At 48.7% G+C, this 19,628-nt stretch overlaps 1 protein-coding gene across 1 annotated transcript in view; it reads left to right on the top strand.

Moving 5' to 3' along the window:
- igsf10 (immunoglobulin superfamily, member 10) overlaps positions 1-17,995 on the top strand; it is a gene marked incomplete at its 3' end in the record, with an annotated part of 18,794 nt that extends 799 nt beyond the window's left edge. The window contains exons 2-9 of the mRNA XM_080530765.1: positions 1-2; positions 1,458-1,848; positions 3,537-4,304; positions 4,514-6,442; positions 7,039-8,856; positions 9,067-9,970; positions 15,181-15,547; positions 16,445-17,995. The exon at positions 1-2 is cut by the window's left edge and continues 128 nt beyond it. Of these exons, the coding sequence (XP_080386891.1) occupies positions 1-2; positions 1,458-1,848; positions 3,537-4,304; positions 4,514-6,442; positions 7,039-8,856; positions 9,067-9,970; positions 15,181-15,547; positions 16,445-17,995 (7,730 nt within the window). The remainder of the gene's footprint in view (positions 3-1,457; positions 1,849-3,536; positions 4,305-4,513; positions 6,443-7,038; positions 8,857-9,066; positions 9,971-15,180; positions 15,548-16,444) is intronic.
- Between the last annotated feature and the right edge of the window lie 1,633 nt (positions 17,996-19,628).

Here is a 19,628-nt window from a genome sequence, read left to right as displayed (position 1 = left end):
AGGTACAGAGGACTGTCAATCATTTTGTTGACTGATTGATTGGTTGATTCATGACAGAATGAATTCTGCTCTGAGGCTGCTGCCAAGGTAAATCCCCGACTTCTGAACTGGATGTGAAAAATGCAACCCTCTATATTCATAACCTCTCGCAGATCCTTCCATTACAGGACAGGCTTGCGTCCAAGCTTGTGGAGCCAAATAACTGAGCTTGGATAAAAGGCCTGTTTGAAGGCTTAGTTCACATGCTTACTACATCTTATAGTCAGATAGTACCTTACCCTGAAAGTAGTTAATGGGGCAAGATGGAAACTGTAATGCACGGTTCAGAGTTATTTAAATAGCCACTGCTAACTTCAGATAACTTTATAACAACAACAACAACAGATATCTTGAGATATCTGCTGTATATGCAGTCTGCAGTGTCTGCTTTGTGAGCCTCAGAACCTTTTTTTAAAACCAGATTTTCAGGATATCCCTTTGATGTTATAAGAGTGTTTTTTTGGAGCAGTGGTGGCCTCACCCCCAAGTGGATAGTGAGTTAGACTGGTGATCAGAAGGTCATGAGTTCAAATCCGACATGGGAACATCACCACTAGTGTGCCCTTGAGTGGCACTCCAAGCAGACCGTCCCTGTAATCTCTAATTCTAAGTCGCTTTGGATAAAAGGCGTCTGCTTAAATGGTTAAAATATAAGAAGGATGATGATGGTGGAGGTTGTTGGGAGCCGTGCAGTTATCCCTGAGAGGCGTCTGCTGTGTAAGCTGTGAAACCGTAAGATTGCAGGACTCCTATGGAGGTCTGGTACTGAAGGTTTGGGGTCGAGGGTCGAGTGAGCTCTTGTTTTGGTCCTGAAGGTCGGAGCGTATGTAGCTATGGTAGGCTTATGTTGCTAGGCTACAGCCTAGGAGTTGGACAGCAGGATAATGTAAAGCAGTAGAGGAGTATAGTGGCTATTTAAACAACTCTGGACAACATTTAAAACAACATTTAAACAACATTTTACATTCTACTTTCAGGGTATGGGACCATCTGATTTTAAGGTGTAAAAAAGTTAACTATCCCTTTAACATCACTCCAACAGAGGAGCGTGAAAATGACCGGGAAAATCATAGTTCAGGAAAATGTCAGGGTATAACCAACTGAACAGCTGTGCACAGTGTTAATCTGTGTTTGGCTTTTGATCTGTTTTTGGCTTCTGATTTGTAGGCCCTAAGGGTTAGATGGAGGGGGGGATATTTTTTTTTAGAAAACAGCTTTGAGTCACTGCATTCAATACTATTCACAACAGCTGTTTTCTGGCAGTTTTCCACTCCCAGATGGCATAACCTCACTTCACGTATAGACATGTTGGTTTTACAACATTGTTTCTAATGATGTTTCCTTCAAGAGAGATGTTGCCCCTAGAGTATTTCGGCAGCTAACTTTGTTCTTCAAATATTTTAACGTTGTTGTCTCAGGTACTAAAGATGAGCTACAACCGGGTGAAGGAGATCAACAAAGAGACGTTCAGGGGCTTGGACGGCCTGGTGCGACTCCACATGGACCACAACCGCATTGAGTTCATCAACCCGGAGGCTTTCTACAGTCTGACCGCCCTCCAATTGGTCCACCTGGAGGGCAACCTGCTGCAGCAGCTCCATCCTGACACCTTCGTCACGTTGAGGCACAGCCAGGTGTTCAAGTTGTCCTCCGTCAGGAACATCCACCTGTCAGACAACGCCCTCACTAGCCTGCCCGCCGACATCTTCGCCGGCTGCTCCCAGCTGGAGAACATCTATCTCCATGGCAACCCCTGGTCATGTGACTGCCACATGGATTGGTTCACAGAGTGGATGGAGAGAAACCCAGGTAAGAAGTTAGATCTGTTTCCACTTGTGTAAGAGGTACTGTAGTTGTGAAGTCTTCAATACTGTAGGGCAGCGGTTCCCAACCTGTGGGCCGCGGCCCACTGGTGGTCCGCGAGAGTACTGCAAGTGGGCCGCCAAATCATGGGCAAAAAAAATGTTTTATTGACGTTTTAATTTTAAAAAGATAAAAAATCTTGGATTGAACAGCCTTGATCGTATTGTGTGTGGTGTGCGCCGATATTTCCATCCGAAAAGAAGAAGTCAGCTCGCTTCTTGATTGGCTACATTCCATACCGGACTCGCGAACAGGGTTGCCAGATGGGATCGACATTTTCCACCCTAACCACAGTCTAAAACCGCTAATTCCACCAAAAAACCCCGAGCCCATCTGGCAACCCTAGTCGGGAGTCGGGAGTTGCCCACACACATAAGGATGTTTGGTCGTAAATATTGAACACATACAACATTTACGATCTTGGTATTTGATCACCTGCTATATAAAACATCGCCGCTCGGCTTTAATGGTTTAACCGCTATTTATTTTTAAATGTTTTGCCACGCTCCCTCTAGTTTTTGGTCAAATTACGTCATTGTTTTGAGCGCTCGTGCGCGTTTCATGCGCGTGCACGCAAAAAAAAGTCGCGAATACTGGACATATCTGTAAAGTGGGCCGTGAGTCCTAAAAGGTTGGGAACCGCTGCTGTAGGGTCTACATGTTCACGGTTAGGAACAAATCACATAAAAACAGCATTGAAGGAGACATCTAGTGGATCTCTACATGAATGAATTAGGAAAATAACTCTTAATAATGAAATGGAATAGTAGATGTGTTTAACTAGTGCTGTTTGGGAAAGCATCCAACAGGAAAGCCGTGCCTGTCCAGAGCAGACGTATAAATCTTGACTGAAGACAGGTTGTTGGAACGAGACTTCTTTCAGAGATCATGTCTTTTTCATTCTCAACATGTGGAGAAATGGCATAATGTAAAAGTACAGAAGGACTACTATACTAATATTTACTATATTATGAAAGCATGCACTTGTAAGTTATTTTAAACCGTTAAAAAAATGGTTGGACATGGTTCATGTAGACTGTGTAATGGCTGTAGTACACAGGCAGAGAACTCAAAAGCTCGACTAGCGTACAAAAATGTAAATCCACAAGAATAGTCTTCAATTCCAAAAAGCAGTGCTCGGTATACAGAGGTAGGCAGTCAATGGGTAATCATATCATCCGGCAAGGAAGAGGAAGCTCGGGTAAACTATCAAGGATCAAAAACCAGGAAAACAAACAACACTAGGAGAATTGCTGGAACATTTCCACACAAAGGTACACAGACTAACTGGCACAGAGACAGAGGAACACACAGACTACACAGAGAAAGATGATGATGGACAGGTGAAGCCAATCAGTGCGGGGTAGACAATCACATAGGCAGGAACAGGGTGAGTAACACAACACTTTTATTCATCATTTATCATTTTGAATGACAATAAAAAAAAAAGATATTACATGTTTAATTATCAACATAATTTGATAAGATTTGGTAGCCACATATGATGAGGGAAATTAATGTGTGCATTCAAAACAATTACATTTACATTGTTTTTAGGATGTTACATGGAAAATATTTTGGAAATGTGTCACTGTTTTTTTAGATAAGTAGTTAGCAACTGTCTTGTTTTCCAGGTGTGCTGAAATGCAAGCGAGACAGGAAATACGCCCAAGGACAGCTCTGCCCTGTCTGTGAAAGCCCCGCCCCCTTTAAAGGAAGGCGCATTGGCCAGCTCCCCCGTGACGCCTTCACATGTACCAAGCCCTGGATCCACCCCCACCTGAAGCAGAGGAACATCAGCATGGAGGAGGGGGACTACACCCCTGTACGCCCCCGCGACTTCATCGCCCCCATCGGATCCCTCCACATGAACCTGACGGACCAGTTCCGCAATGACGCCAGCATCTCCTGCACAGTCCAGAGGCCCTCGGCCATGGAGAACCTGACTCTAACCCAAATAGAGGAGGGGGAGAATAACGTGACCATGCTATCCGCGAGCATAGCCACGTCTCTGGTCTGTAATATCGACTACGAGCACATCCAGCAGCTCTGGCGTATCCTGGCGACCTACAGTGACAGTCCGATGAAGCTGGAGAGAGGGCTGATGCTGTCCAGGAGCCCAGAGATGGCCTTCAGGTACACGCAGCTGAGGCCAGACAATAGACAGGAGGACATCAACACGGACATCGAGGCTGAGATCAGGGCCACACCTGCGTGGTTGATGCAGGGCGAGGTCCATCTCCAGCTGGACCGCACCACAACCACGTTCTCCACTCTGCATATAAAGTACAGGTCTGTAGTCAACATGCGTGTGGAGAACAAGGCACTCAAGAGGGACCGCTACAGCTGGACTATCATCAAACGAGATAACCAGACCAAAACGGAGCACTCAGCCCTCATAGGTTAGTAGTGAATAGGCTGAGATAGCCCTATACAATGTGATTACACCCACCCACTTAAACACTAAACTGTGCATACATTCTGTTAAATTCTGTATAAATCTACATACTTAAACTGTTACTTTAAACTTCATCAAAGTAGATTTTTTTTTGCAAACGCACAAAGTACGTGCTGATATTGTAATAACGTGGTAATAATATTGTTATTACAGGCGGAGTTGTGGAGCTGGATTGCCAGACCCTGGGGGAGCCCAAGCCCTCTGTCGAGTGGATCTTAGCGGACGGCACGAAGGTCCGGGCCCCTTACTACAGTGAGGACAATAGGATAGCGATAACAGCCGACGGGAGGCTGACTCTCAGAGGAGCAGACATCTCGGACACGGGGGTCTACCGCTGCATCGCCACCAACTACCTGGACGCAGACGTGCTGATCTTCCGGGTCACGGTGCTGTCTCCAGACGTGGAGGAGGAGACGGAGGTCAACGGGGTCCAGCTCTCACGGCCGCTGGGCCAAAGCCTGGTTCTGGACTGTGGGTCCACAGGAAGCCCTGAAGCCTCGGCCCAGTGGATACTACCTGACCACACGGTGCTGGATAAGTCCTATGGCAACCGGAAGCTCTATAAGAACGGCACGTTGGCCATACAGGGTCTCACCGCCAGGGACAGAGGGTTTTACAGGTGCCTGACCGCTAATTACCTGGGGGTGGACCTCCTGACGTCCCAGGTGACCGTCACAGGTGAGGGGTCACAGAAGCTGACGGTGGTGGATAACGAGAGCTCAGGGGAGGAGATTGAGGTTGACCCTAGTTTGATGGAGGCAGGGGGAGTTTCACACAGCGAGATCCCTTCCTCCGGCACCTCTGAGAGAACCAGTCAGGAGTCCAGGACCATCACCTCAGACAGGCCCTACCCCAGACTCAGGCCTTTGCAGGGCAGAGGCTCAATGGGGAGGCTGGCACACAGACGGAGGGGTTCGGTCAGCAGTAGACGCACCTTGAGCAACAGGAGGGTCTTTGACAAAACCTCCAGGAAAGTTGACCCCCAGAAGTTTGCAGAGTTCATGAGGAAGGCCCAAGGTGGAGCAAGAACAGAGACAGGGAATGAGGGAGAAAAAGCTCGAGATGAGTTGACTGTAGACTCTGGGCTTTCGGGGGATGGGGATGCAGGTTCCGGGGAGGGTGTCTCAGAAGACGGACTCATCGTTTCATCGAGCCGTGTCATGCCAACTGCAGATAAGCCTAAGGAGAGTCAAAAAGGTTTAACTGCAGGCAAACAAAATGTTAACAGTCAGATTGATACCATGGCGACCACGGAGAACAGTCAGAGAAGTGTCATGGTAACGACAGAGAACGGCCAAACCAGCGCCATGGCAACCACAGAGGTCCCTGACGATTACAGTCAGACAAGTTTCACTGTAAGAACAGACGACATAAACACACTGACAACAAAGACGTACACCCAGTCTGACGCTACGCCAATCGAGTCCACATTTACCCAAAGCGCGAGGAGGTTCAGTCAAAGTGACTCAGCCACACCTTTTAAGATCGCCCTGGACCACACACACAGACCCGTTGTCAGTGAGTCTACAGAGTCCAGAGAGCTGTATTCTCTGGAGAGAACCACCAAAGAGACTCTGAGGCGTCCCGTCACTCTTCGCCTCACCGTGACAGACACTACAGATGAGACCCGGCTCCTGTTCTCTTCAGGAGAACCCCCCGCAGAGCCAGAGACCTCCACCGGGTCGGCGCTCCCTCGCTTCACTGACCCCAACGTCACCCCCATGATGGATGGGCCTGGCCCTGTGGTCCACACCTCCACCGACCAGGACAGCCAGACCACCTTCACCGCGGTGACCACCACGGAGCGCGAGCAGGACGAGATCACTTTCCACACCACCCAGAGGATCAAGTCTCCGCGTCTCCCGCCAGGCTCCACCATCATCTCCCGGCAGCAGATCCACATCATCCCACCGAAGAAGGGCAGGGGAGGGGGGAGGAGGAGGACCTTCCCGTCTAGGAGGAGGATCATCAAACCCAACAGGATCACAGACATCCAGTCCTACCTGAACAAACTCAAAAAGCCCACAAAGGTGAAGCAGCAAGGCAATGCCACAGTACCATACACCATGGAGCTGACCACAGGTAGGTACCTATGAGAGAAGCAATAAGCAAAACACACCAAGAGGGTGAACAAAATATATTACTATTCATTAGATATTCAGATAATAAGTGTCAGTATTTCAATTAAATTACAGTCCAAACGTACACGTGTCCAAATAGCACACCTCAATACTGTACATGTGACACAGTCTGGTCAATTGGTCCGTAAGTCGGCATCCGATTTAATGTTCTGACTTTTCTTTCGAAACATGTAAATACATTTCAGCTTCAATGACACACTCGCTAGTCAACTAACACAGCTTGTTTTGTAAGCCTGCTAACAATGTAAAGTAGTGTCATAGTTAACTAAGTAGCAGTGTGGTTTACTCACTGAATCCATTGCATTGCAGTATTTTGGCTTGACTAGCGAGTTTGTGATTCTCAACAACGTTTAAACGTAGTTTCGTGTTTCAAAAGAAAAGTCAGAACATTTTGATTGGTTGCCAACTTGCGGCCCAAATGACCAGACCGTGTCACATTATGTCAACACTTCACACTTGTGGCAGTGTCACAACAGCATGAAAACACAGTCGTGTAACACGTGTTATTGATGATGTCTTTGTTGTTTGTTATTCGAGATTGTGACTGTGATGATGATGGGAAGAAGAAGAGGACTGGTGAACAGAGGGCCGTCACATCACCCGATGTCCCCAGCTCCTCGATACGAAAGACAGAGAGCTCCATCACTGCGACACGGGACACCACCACCTACTCCACCCCCCTACCAGAGTCCACCACCACCACCTTGCCTCCCTCCACCCAGTCTCAGTCCAGGGTGGAGGTCTCTAGTGGCTACATGACCTCTGCTGATGCCCCGGAGTCTGACCCAACACAAGACCCCTATGTGAGACTAACCGACAAACCGACAACCTCAACTGTCAGCACCACGTCCGCCTCCAAGGTTATCCGAGGCAAGATCCCCTGGGATAGGCTGTTTGGAGGCAGGAGGAGGCAGAAGGAGATACTCGACAGGCTGCGGAAGCCGTCCAGGCCGTCTACCACCACAGAGAGTTCAACGATGGTCGAAACCACAACCACAGCCCCCACTGCACTACCCACGGCAGAGTCTCTGGCTGAACCTGTGACCGAGTCTCCATCAAGATCAGGAGTACACAGAGAGACCCCAGAGAGTTCATCAGATGACAACTATGGAGATTCCTCCTCTGCTGACTCTGAACCTCAGGCCCCCACCACACCCCGGCCTGTCATTAACCCTGTGACTACAACCCCGGCATATTACTCCAGGTCTTCCACCACCACTGAGTCTTCTCCAGACACCCAGACTATCCTTGCCCCACCGACAGCTAAACCTGCCCAGAGAGAAGACACCAGTGAGGCCTCGTCTTCTGGGTCTGAATCAGGGGGGTCTGGGGGGTACCCTAGGTACTCTGGTCGTCGATTTGGGGGCTACCGGAGACCGAATGGAGGAGGAGGAGGGTCCCGTCGGAAAGGAGGTTTCAGAGGCAGGAGGCCTTTCAGGAAAACCACAACAACCACAGAGGCCCCTAGTACCACAACCATGGAAACAACAGAGCCCATAACCACCATGGAAACCACCATGGAGACTACCATGGAAACCACCATGGAGACTACCATGGAAACCACCATTGAGACTACCATGGAGACCACCATGGAGACCACCATGGAAACTACCATGGAGACCACCATAGAAACTACCACCTTACCCCAAAGGACTGTCTCTGTGTCCAGGCCCCTGTATACCCCCTCTAGAGAGGCAGAGAGGTCTGCTGTGACCGTCACCACTGACATGATCTTCGAGGAAGAAACAACTACAGACTTTGATGAAGAAGACTGGCAGGACCCTGTCAAGGAGTCCACCACTAGCCGTCCACGACACTATTCCGCAACCTCGCGACCCAGAGCATCTTCTACCACACCTTATCCAACAACCACATTCAGACCCACTACCACGTCAAGGCCATATACTACACCACAAAGCAGAGTGCATACTAACATAAGGCTTCCACCGGGTAGAGACGGAGGTCGACCGACTCAGAGGCCCTCCATTAGGAGAACCAGGCCTACCCTGTCCAGTAACGGAGCCAGACCAGGACCGGGAGAGATGCTAACTTTTGACACACTGACCGTTCTCACGGCGGAGCAGGGCTACACAAATACCCCGGCCACTTACAGCAGTAAGGACATAGACAAAGCCATCTCTAACGCCTATGACCACATCACCGGCTATGAGACCACAACAGCTAACATCGTCGGCTTTGAGCCCTCCACTAAGGACATGTTCACCAAGCCCAGGATAGTGGGGGGCAACGCGGCCAGTTTTACTGTCCTGTCCAACTCAGACGCCTTCCTCCCCTGTGAGGCCTCCGGTAACCCTGAGCCCAGCATCAGCTGGAGACGCTTCTCCTCAAGCACAGGTACATATCGAGACTTTACTTGTTCAGCATTAAAGTATGAATGGATATATATATATATATATATATATATATATATATAGATAGATATATTACATTCATGATATTATCTTGACATCAACAAAAAATTATATAAAATAATGTTTACTCATTCGATCTCTCTCTCTCTCTCTCTACCTCATCTCTCTCTACCTCCATCTCTTTCTTTCTCAGGAAGTACACTGACCATCACGGGTAAGATGGGCAAGTTCGAGCTGTTTGAGAATGGCACCCTCTCCATCCAGAATGCCAACATCAAAGACCGCGGCCAGTACCTCTGCCTGGCGGAGAACGACCAGGGCTCAGACAAGCTCCTGGTCACCCTGTCCGTGGTGGCCTACCCCTCCCGCATCCTGGAGCCCAAGGTGCGCGAGGTCAAGTCCCACTCTGGGAAGACCGTAGAGATGAAGTGCAAGGCTGAGGGCCGCCCCGCCCCCCTCGTGTCCTGGATCCTGGCCAACCGAACCCAGGTCAGGGGCCACAACGCGGACCGGGGGAGAGTGTCGGTCACCCCGGAGGGGACTCTGATCATCCAGCAGGTGTCTGTGTACGACCGGGGCCATTACAAGTGCATCGCCAGCAACCCAGCGGGAGCTGACACGGCCACAGTCCGGCTGCAGGTGGTGGCAGCGCCCCCTGGCATCCTGGAGGCCAAACGGCAGCCGCTGAAGGCCGGTGTGGGTCAGGACCTGTGGGTGCCCTGCACCGGCCAGGGCAGCCCCCAGCCTACAGTACACTGGGTGCTCTACGACGGGACCACCGTTCGCCCCGAGAGGCCCTCTGTGGACCCCCGGGTGTCTGTGTTCCAAAATGGGACGCTGCACCTGAAGGGCGCAGCGGCCACGGACAGTGGGAAGTACGAGTGCATCGCCACCAGCTCCACGGGGTCGGAGCGGAGGGTGGTGACGCTGGCCGTGGAGAAACGGGAGGCGGCCCCGCAGATCGTGGAGGTGTCGCAGCGTAAGTCGGAGCTGTCGTACGGGGACCAGCTGAGACTGAACTGCTCGGCTACGGGAGACCCGAAACCCAGGATCATCTGGAGGATGCCCTCTAAAGCGGTGGTGGACCAGCATCACAGGTAAAGTACCACTGCTCCCCTGTGATTAGAAACAGATTCACACACACACTCAAAGCCACACTCTGCGTGACTGATGCGGCCCTGCGCCGACATTGCACTTTGGACTTGGGAGTTCCCTTGCATTCCCTGCCTTTTGCTTCTTTTTTTTTGCTTGATGGACGTCCATCAATTTCAATGATGATGTACCTCCATACATACACACACAACTTTGTGAACCTACACACAAACCCGATGTCAACCATGATATCTCAGGTTGCAGCTTTGAAATATTATGTTTAAAACTATTTTTTTATACATCGTGTTAGTCCATTTATCCAGAGCTTCATGTGAATTTGATCAGTCACATCTCTTGAGCCCCATATCTCAACTTTATACAAAAAAACATTGCGAGCAAGCCATTTGGCTGAAAAAAAAAAACATTAAGAATTGCAGGCACACACACATACACACATCACTCTAATGCACACTCTAATGCACAGTCATGCACACTCATACCGTCCCTGGTTGAAATACACACCGGATATCTTTTTGACAGGCAGATAGATTCTCCTCAAACAATTCAGAGAGAGAGAGAGAGAGCAAGAGCAAGAGCAAGAAAGCAAGAGAGAGAGAGAGAGAGAGAGAGGAATCGTACTCCTTCAGTAGAGGGGTTTTAGTCAAGCTCCATTCATGCACTGAGTACCTAAAGTCCAGGAATGTGGAAATGTAACCTGAATTGTAAACAGAGACCTACAAAATGAAACCACTCATTACATGTGTTTACATACCGCCGAGCGCGGTTGGTAGCTTAGCATTGGCGCGGCTATATGACGTCATCAGTAGTGGACTGAGCGCGGATCCTCAAGCCGTACACATCATCGCGGGAGATTTCAATCATGCTGACCTGAAGGTAGTACTACCGAAGTTCTATCAGCATGTTAAATGTGCAACAAGGGGAGAAAAAACACTGGATAAGGTATACACCAACATCAAGCTTGCTTACAAGGCTAGACCGCTAGCTCATCTAGGCATGTCTGACCATGTGTCAATCTTCCTGATCCCAGCCTACACTCCCATGAGGAAAAGTGCTCCCATCACCACTAAGACTGTCAGAACCTGGCCAGCAGAGCCGCTCCACTGCAGATCTGCCTGAATGACACCTCATGGCAGGAATATGAGCATGAGGACCTAGAACAGTTCACGTCGTCGGTTCTGAACCACATAGTGAACTGCACCAACTCAGCCACCGTGGACAAACGGGTCCGGGTCTACCCCAACACGAAGCCATGGATGACTGGGAAGGTCCAAAAACTGATCAAGGAGAGGGACAACGCCTTCTCAGGGAAGGGCACACTGCTGTACAGCACCACCAGGGCTAACCTAAAGCGCGGCATCCGGGAGGCCAAGGCAGACCACAGAGAGAAGATTGAGGAATGCTTCCTGAGCAACGACTCCAGGCGGGTGTGGCAGGGGGTTCAGCACATGACAAACTTCAGAGCCAACAGGCTCACAGCCGCGGAGGACGACCCCCTGCTGGCGGAAAAGCTGAACTCCTTCTACGCCCGGTTCGACGAGGGGCGAACGGAGGTAACCACAACACAAACACCACTCTCTCCAGTTCTCAGCAGCCTCACTCTCACAAAGCATGAAGTGAGACGCGTGCTGAAGGCGGTGGACCCCAGGAAAGCCTCAGGGCCGGATGGCGTCCTGAAACGGGTGCTGAGGGACTGCGCCGACCAGCTGGCCGTGGTTTTCACCAACATCTTCAACCAGTCCCTGTCCTAGGCCACCGTCCCACCCTGCCTGAAAACCTCAACTATCATCCCAGTCCCGAAGAAAAGCACGGTGAACTGCCTAAACGACTACCGCCCGGTGGCACTCACACCAATCATCATGAAGTGCTTCGAGAAACTAGTCCGGGCCCACATAGTCACACGCCTCCCGCCCAACCTGGATCCATACCAGTTCGCCTACAGAGCCCACAGGTCCACAGAGGACGCCATCGCGACGACTCTCCACTCCACTCTATCCCACCTGGAGAGGGGAAACAGCTACGCGAGACTGCTCTTTGTGGACTTCAGCTCTGCCTTCAACACCATCCTTCCAGACAGGCTAGTGACCAAACTACTAGACCTGGGACTATCACAGTCTATATGTGCATGGATCAAGGACTTCCTGTCTCACCGCCCCCAGAGGGTACGGGTGGGCTCCCACACCTCCACAGCCCTCAGACTCAGCACTGGGTCCCCCCAGGGCTGCGTGCTAAGCCCCATCCTCTACAACCTCTACACCTACGACTTCACCCCCGTCCACCCCAGCAACTCCATCGTAAAGTTTGCAGACGACACCACCGTGGTGGGCTGCATCTCGGGGGGGGACGAGGCGGCGTACAGGGATGAGGTAGAGCAGCTGAGCAAGCTGTGCAAGGTTAACAACCTGCTGCTGAACCAGTCAAAGACCCAGGAAATCATCGTGGACTTCAGGAGGAAAAAATCGGAGGTCCAGCCCCTGCTCGTCGATGGAGGGAGCGTGGAGAGAGTCTCAACCCTCCGAATCCTGGGGGTGCACATACAGGATGACCTGTCCTGGAAGAACAACACAGCAGCCATCATCAAGAAGGCACAACAGGGGCTCTTCTTCCTGAGAGTCCTCAGGAAAGACCACATCGGACAGGAGATGCTGGTGGCCTTCTACCGCTGCGCAGTGGAGAGCATCCTCACCTACTGCATCTGCATCTGGTTCTCCAGCTGCACAGCCGCAGAGAGGAATGCGCTACAGAGAGTCGTGAGATCGGCCCAGAAGATCACCGGCGCCCCCCTCCCCTCTCTGGAAGAGCTGTACAACACACGCTGCCTCAGGAAGGCCTCCAAGATCTCCAGAGACCCATCCCACCCTGGGTACGAACACTTTGCTCGGCTGCCCTCGAACAGGCGGTTCAGGACCATGTTCGCAACGACAAACAGACTGAAGCTCAGCTTCTACCCCAGGGCCATTCAGGCCCTGAACACAGCAAAGACCTAGGTTCTAGGCCCTGGACAATCTAGACAAATTGATGGCAGCTACTAGATTGAAATCAAGTGTAATACTGAAACACAACTGTGTACATTTCAAACCTGCAAACTGCGACACTTTAAATGAATGTGCAATAACACTATGTGCAATATGACAACCCTAGGGTACATAAGGTTCAGAGAATAGGAAATGTTAGAATAGGTATAGCATAGCATAGAGTACAGCACAGTGTTTTATTTGTATAGTATAGTATAGTGGATAGTGTACATAGCCTTTATTTTATGTAAACCAGCTCTTTTCCCTTCTTGTTTTTAGTTTTTTTTTCCTAGCACCAGGGGAGCCCCCCCTCCCAAATTTCGTTGTTTGGTACCTGTACTATATCAATGACAATAAAGACCATTCATTCATTCATTCATAAATCTAAAACGATTTCTCGACATCATGCAAAAAAAAAAAAAAAAGATCTCTTGGGTTCATTGTAACATTATTTATATAGTTGAAATATCTCTGTTTTCATTTTGAAGTTCTAGTCTCGAGTTACAATTTCCCCTCGTTTTCGCCTTCCTGCACGGACCCTTGGGGTGACGCCCCTAAGGTACAGAATAACGGCGTCAGTGTTTTTATCTGAGGATAAGTCAACCCCCTGGGCGCTGAAAATCAGAGGAGACAGGTTGAGATACTGAGCTCCTTGAGCAGGCGGATTAAAGGTTTACATTAATCTGACTTGATCCCAGTGTTTATAGTGGGCCGTGATGATTAAAGGTGGACACTGGAGCTGAGGTTGTGGACTCTAAGCTCAGAGGATCATGTTGAAGGAAAATTATGTTTTGCTGTCTTTGTGTGTTTACAATGTAATAGTTATTTTTCGGGTTTGTAGAAATAGTATGCCAGCGCGCCAAAATTCCAGGGTATCATTATGGTTGTGCAATGTGGCGACGGTAATATGTAGCTTCATCAGGCTAGTGTTACAAGTTTCACTAGAGAGGACTTTTCAAATGAAGTCATATCATGAAGACAAGCCATAGCTTGTGTTGAATCTCTATGAAGTGACCTTAGCCAGCCTCTCAATATTGTCTCCATCAGCAGTGATTCTTAGTAGGGGAAAACACAAGACCAGAATAACTTTAACTAAAGTATTTGCCCAAATAAAATCTGCAAGAGGATTAAGATTGCATTTCTTCAAGAACAAGTCCTAATTTATAGGACTTAGAACTCAGTCATGGCTATTAAATGGGGAACATGAGAGAACCACAAGAACGTTGGCATCCTGATAGCGGCCTTTATAGTATATTGCTGCTCGTAATGTGTTTGACTTTATTCCATGTATTCTTTGTGGACGTCACAGCTGAAAAAAGAGCGTGTATGTACGTTTGGAACAAGAGTTATACTGTATAACACACTGGCAACACAACACTGGCCTTTGTGGTTGTACTCTATAACATGTTTGTGAATAATGGTTTGACTCATTGGTCACTTCATAAAATTATTATTCTCACACTTATTTCATTAGCGTGTTCAATGACACAAAGAGGAAAGTTTGTTATTTTTCTTTCCTTGCGTGTTTCGCAACTCATTTAAACTGTTATGATGCCTGTGCTTGGCAACCATGGCATGTTGTCTATTAAGTATTTTATTGTTTTCTGCAACTGCAGGAGAAAAACCCTTATTATTATAAGTTATGGTCAGTGGCCTTGATAAATGAGAGACCCAGGTGTGCGTTTGTGCTGATCTCCTGTAAGCCCGTCTGGCCCGTTAAGAAGGGCACCCTCCACTGGTGTTTTATGAAGATGGATGGAAGAGACCATTAGCAGCACATGGATGCTCCACAGGAGGAAAAGCCATTACAGTACATATCCTACATGTGATGACATGACTCCTGCTGATTTTCCACAATATTCAAATTGTCTCCGGTCTTTACCATACGTGTGCATTTTTTCTTCTTCGCGCAGGACATTTTAAAGACAGTTATGAGAATTGCGGCGTTAAAATAAATTCGACAACATTTAGAGAATTGTACTGTATAATCGGGGAGAGCCACAGAATGTATTCATTTCCATGCGTTATTTGTCATCCGACTAATGACCAGTCTCCCTGAGGTAACTTCTGGCTACGTGCCCTACTCAAGGTAGTGGTGGTGTTCCCGGGTGAGACTTGAACTTATGATCATCAGTCCAACTCACTAGTTCACTACTACCCCTCTCTCTTGTGTCCTCATCCAGGATGGGAAGTCGAATCCGGGTCTTGGACAACGGCACGCTGATCATCGACTCTGTGAGCGACAAGGACGCCGGGGACTACCTCTGCGTGGCACGCAGCGACGCCGGGGACGACCTGCAGCTCATGAAGGTCTCCGTCTCCATGAAGGCGGCCAAGATCGACCCGAAGGTCTACGGCAAGAAGCAGGTCCCCTACGGTAACGACTTGAAGGTAGACTGCAAGGCCTCCGGAGCTCCAGAACCAGAGATCTCCTGGGGACTACCGGACGGCACCCTGGTGAACAGCGCCCTGCAGGCAGACGCCAGCAGCAGAGGCGGTCGGTCGCGACGCTATGTCCTGTTCGACAACGGAACGCTCTACCTCAACCAGGTATGAGATCGGTCGACTGAACCTGAAGCATGTTTGTAACCTCAGTAACTTTTGTTTCTGAGCCCTTGATAAACCATTAATAAATAATGAATTCACTGTTAACAATAATACAGCTTCCAAGGAACATTCACACAAAGTTCTTCTAAGAGACTGTCATCAAGCACACAACTGATTGCAGCTAGTTTGCCTTGCATTAAAAGTTTAATATTGCTAGCTAACTGGCTAGCTAAGCTAACAGTAGACTAGTATTCTGGTTTCATGTCTTTGATGATGTTTTTTTTTATTGTATGTTAGCAAATAACATTTTCACTGAGGTTCATTGTGGTTTACTGGGTTGATATTCAAACAATTTGCACCAAAGGTCTACAAAAGGCTTTAGATGAGTTACTGCAAAAAGTCTAGAAATGGTTAATACATTCTTTATGAATGTATTTAAACATTATTTGTAACACATGAGAAACACTTGGGTAAACATTGAAGTTGTATTTGTAAATGTTTATTAATTAAGCAATGATTGTCATGATGCAATCATGAGCAATTAAATGTTCATTAATTAAGCAAACTAAGTTTATCTAAACATCCATAATGTGCTGATTTATACACAGTTAGAAAATCATTCTGAAATGTTCAAAAAATTACCTGATAATGATCTATACATCCATAGCTTTGGGACCTAATCAACTGTAATGTCCAGAATGTGATTTAGTATGTTATACAGTGCCTTCGGAAAGTATTCAGACCCCTTCCCAAGCCAGGGAAAAAGTAAAGGGGTCTGAATACTTTCCGAAGGCACTGTATAATATGAAAGAAGCATCTTTCTCTTCCAATAGCTGGATATCTCCTGCACATCTAGTTTGTTTCTCGTGTCACACACCCTCACGCAATCTCCTCTTACAGGTGGGCATGGCCGAGGAGGGCGACTACACCTGCTACGCTGAGAACCAGGTGGGCAAGGACGAGATGCACGTGCACATCACCGTAGTAACGGCTGCGCCACGGATACGAGCCACCAGCCTCACGTATGCCAAGGTGAAGCCCAGAGGAAACGTCCGTTTTGACTGCGAGGCCATGGGGGAGCCCAAACCTAAGATCCTGTGGATGCTGCCCAGCAACGACATGATCGCCGCCTCCAACGAACGCTACCTCATGCACGTCAATGGCTCGCTGGACATCCGCGACGTGACCCTGACGGACGCCGGGGAGTACGTTTGCATGGCTCGCAACGCCGCCGGGGACGACAGCAAAGTGTACAAGCTGGACATCGACGGCAACCCCCCCGTGATCAACGGCTACTACCAGAACAGGACGGTGGTCAAGGACACGGCGGCGAAATACTCCAGGAAGTTCATCCACTGCAAGGCGGAAGGGGACCCGCCGCCGAAGATCACCTGGATCATGCCGGACAACATCTTCCTCACAGCGCCGTACTTCGGCAGCCGGATCAATGTCCACCGCAACGGGACGCTAGAGTTCCGCAACGTCCGGCCGACGGACACGGCGGAGTTCATCTGCATGGCGCGGAACGACGGCGGCGAGGCGGTGATGGTGGTGCAGCTGGAGGTCACCAGCATGCTCCGCAGGCCCATCTTCAAGAACCCCTTCAACGAGCGCGTGGTGACCAGGACGGGGAAGACCACCGTCCTCAACTGCTCGGCCGACGGCCACCCGACGCCGGAGATCTTCTGGGTGCTGCCGAACGGGACGCGCTTCATCGCCGGGCCTGACCGCGGCTCCCGCCAACACCTGGGCAGCGATGGAACCTTCGTCATCTACAATCCCAGCAAGGAGGATGCTGGGAAGTACCGTTGCGCCGCTAAGAATTCCATGGGCTATATCGAGAAGCTGATCGTCCTGGAGGTGGGGCAGAAACCCTACATCCTCACCAGGCCCAGGGGAATCATACGCAGCGTGTCTGGGGACCCTCTCTTCCTCCACTGCCTAGCTGACGGGAGCCCCAGGCCTATCATCTACTGGAGCGTCCCCGGGGGCCACACCCTGACCCGGCCTCAGGTCCACGGTCGCCACCAGCTGATGGACAACGGGACCCTGGTGGTCAAGGACACCACCCTCCATGACCGGGGGAACTACGTGTGCCGGGCGAAGAACGACGCCGGCGAAGCCGTCCTCACCGTTCCCGTCATCATCATCGCCTACCCTCCCCGGATCACCACCGGGCCCCCTCCCGGGGTGAGGGCGATGGCAGGGGCGCCCGTCCAGCTCAACTGCGCCGCCATCGGGATCCCCAAGCCGGAGATCACCTGGGAACTGCCGGATCACTCGCTGCTCTCCACGGCGGGGCAAGGCAGGTCGACGGGCAGCGAGCTGCTCCACCCACAGGGCACGCTCATCATCCAGAGACCCACAGCTTCAGACTCGGGCACCTACAAGTGCCTGGCCAAGAACCATCTGGGCACAGACACACGTGTCACATACGTGCGGGTGCTGTGAGGAACGTAGATACTCCTTAGGAGGAATATAGACCTCCTGCACTATAAACTATAAACATACACCCAAGTTTCAGTAACGTCTACAATGTCTCCTGTTAACTGCAGAACTTCAGGACAGATTGTTTTCCACATCTGTGAGGATTTGTTAGGAAAAAGTTTTGTCCAGAGTGTAGAATACCTCACTTCAATCGTCCAAGTAGCAGAAGAAGGGGGGATTAACGAGAGAAGGAGGGGAGGAAACAAGGAGAAACAGAGAATCTGTACAGAAGATGATCTGTTCTTTGGCAGGAAAAGTTGGGAGCTGTGAGGTGTTATTCTTATTGTAACATTGGAGTCAGAAGTCTGGAAACTCACGACTGGTTCTCATTTGGGGGTGTTTTTCAAAAGGGGGTGAGGGAGTGGGAGATCCAGGTCTTGCAGTGAAGCTACATAGTGAGTGTTTTGAGCAGACACCGCTGCAAATGTGGATACTATTACAGCCCATGGAGTGTGAGAGTGAAAAAGAAAGAGAGGGAGAGAGAAATAAAGAGAAACTCTCTATGAGGTCCAATTCCCTGCGGGGATTGTCAAAATGTTTATGTCTCTTAAAGCTGTTGTTTTGTAACTGATCTGTAATATTGACAGAGAGGGAGAGACAGACATATTATTTGTATGAGAATGTGCCTATCTGTCCCATGTTTGATATGATAAAAATATATATTTTCAAGAAAATCTCATGAAAACATATTTTACAATACAGATCCTTCAAGTAAGTATTCACCTCCCTGGACTTTTCCCACATTTTGTTGTGTTACAATCTGATTACTAATCAGATATCTTGTTTATGTTTATAAATGAATTAAAAATGAGAAGTTAAAATGTCTTGAGCCAAAAACATATTCAACAAGTCGCTCAATTCGTTGAATTGAGTCAACCTGAGTCCATGATAATAGTTCATGTGATTTCGGAATTCATATCTTTTTTTATAGGGTCGCTGATTAGCTTACAAATCAATTACACACTGTGTAGATCGGGTTGTCATTAAAAACAGAGCAAATGAACAGAACTACTCAGGAATGCTACTCTGCCTGGGGAGATTTATACAAATCTACAAAATTGTTTGGCTGAGAAAAAAAAGCACAGTCGATCGGGACAACATCATCACCACCAACATCAACACACATGTAGAAAATGTGTCTATAACCAAGTGGCCAAAAATAAGTCTTTAATGAAAAACATTCCAGTGGAGTGAATATCTTTTGACGGCACTGTATATTTCAATAGAACATGCAAAAAAAACATTATATTTTCATATGAATTGTACACTGGATCAAAACAGTATTTTCATACCAGAGTTATCAATGTTCTACATTTGGTTTCTTGAATGAGCATTGGTTTTTAATCATTCTATTCCTTATCTTACCCACCCATGATTTGACTACAACATGTCAATACAAATACAGTATTTGTCTTGTATATTCTGAATGGTATGGATGTAAAATAATAAATTACACAATATGGTATTGGACATGACATTTCTCAATGGAAATGCATGTGCAGTATGCAGTATCAGTTTTGTAATGTAATAATATATTTATACCTTTTGTAGCAAATATCTACTTTGTGGGAATGTATGGATACATTTTGTGGTAAAC

Source organism: Nansenia antarctica (assembly GCF_963989245.1).
Source record: "Nansenia antarctica genome assembly, chromosome: 5".
Taxonomy (NCBI): domain Eukaryota; kingdom Metazoa; phylum Chordata; class Actinopteri; order Argentiniformes; family Microstomatidae; genus Nansenia; species Nansenia antarctica.
This window is presented reverse-complemented; position numbering and strand designations above follow the sequence as displayed.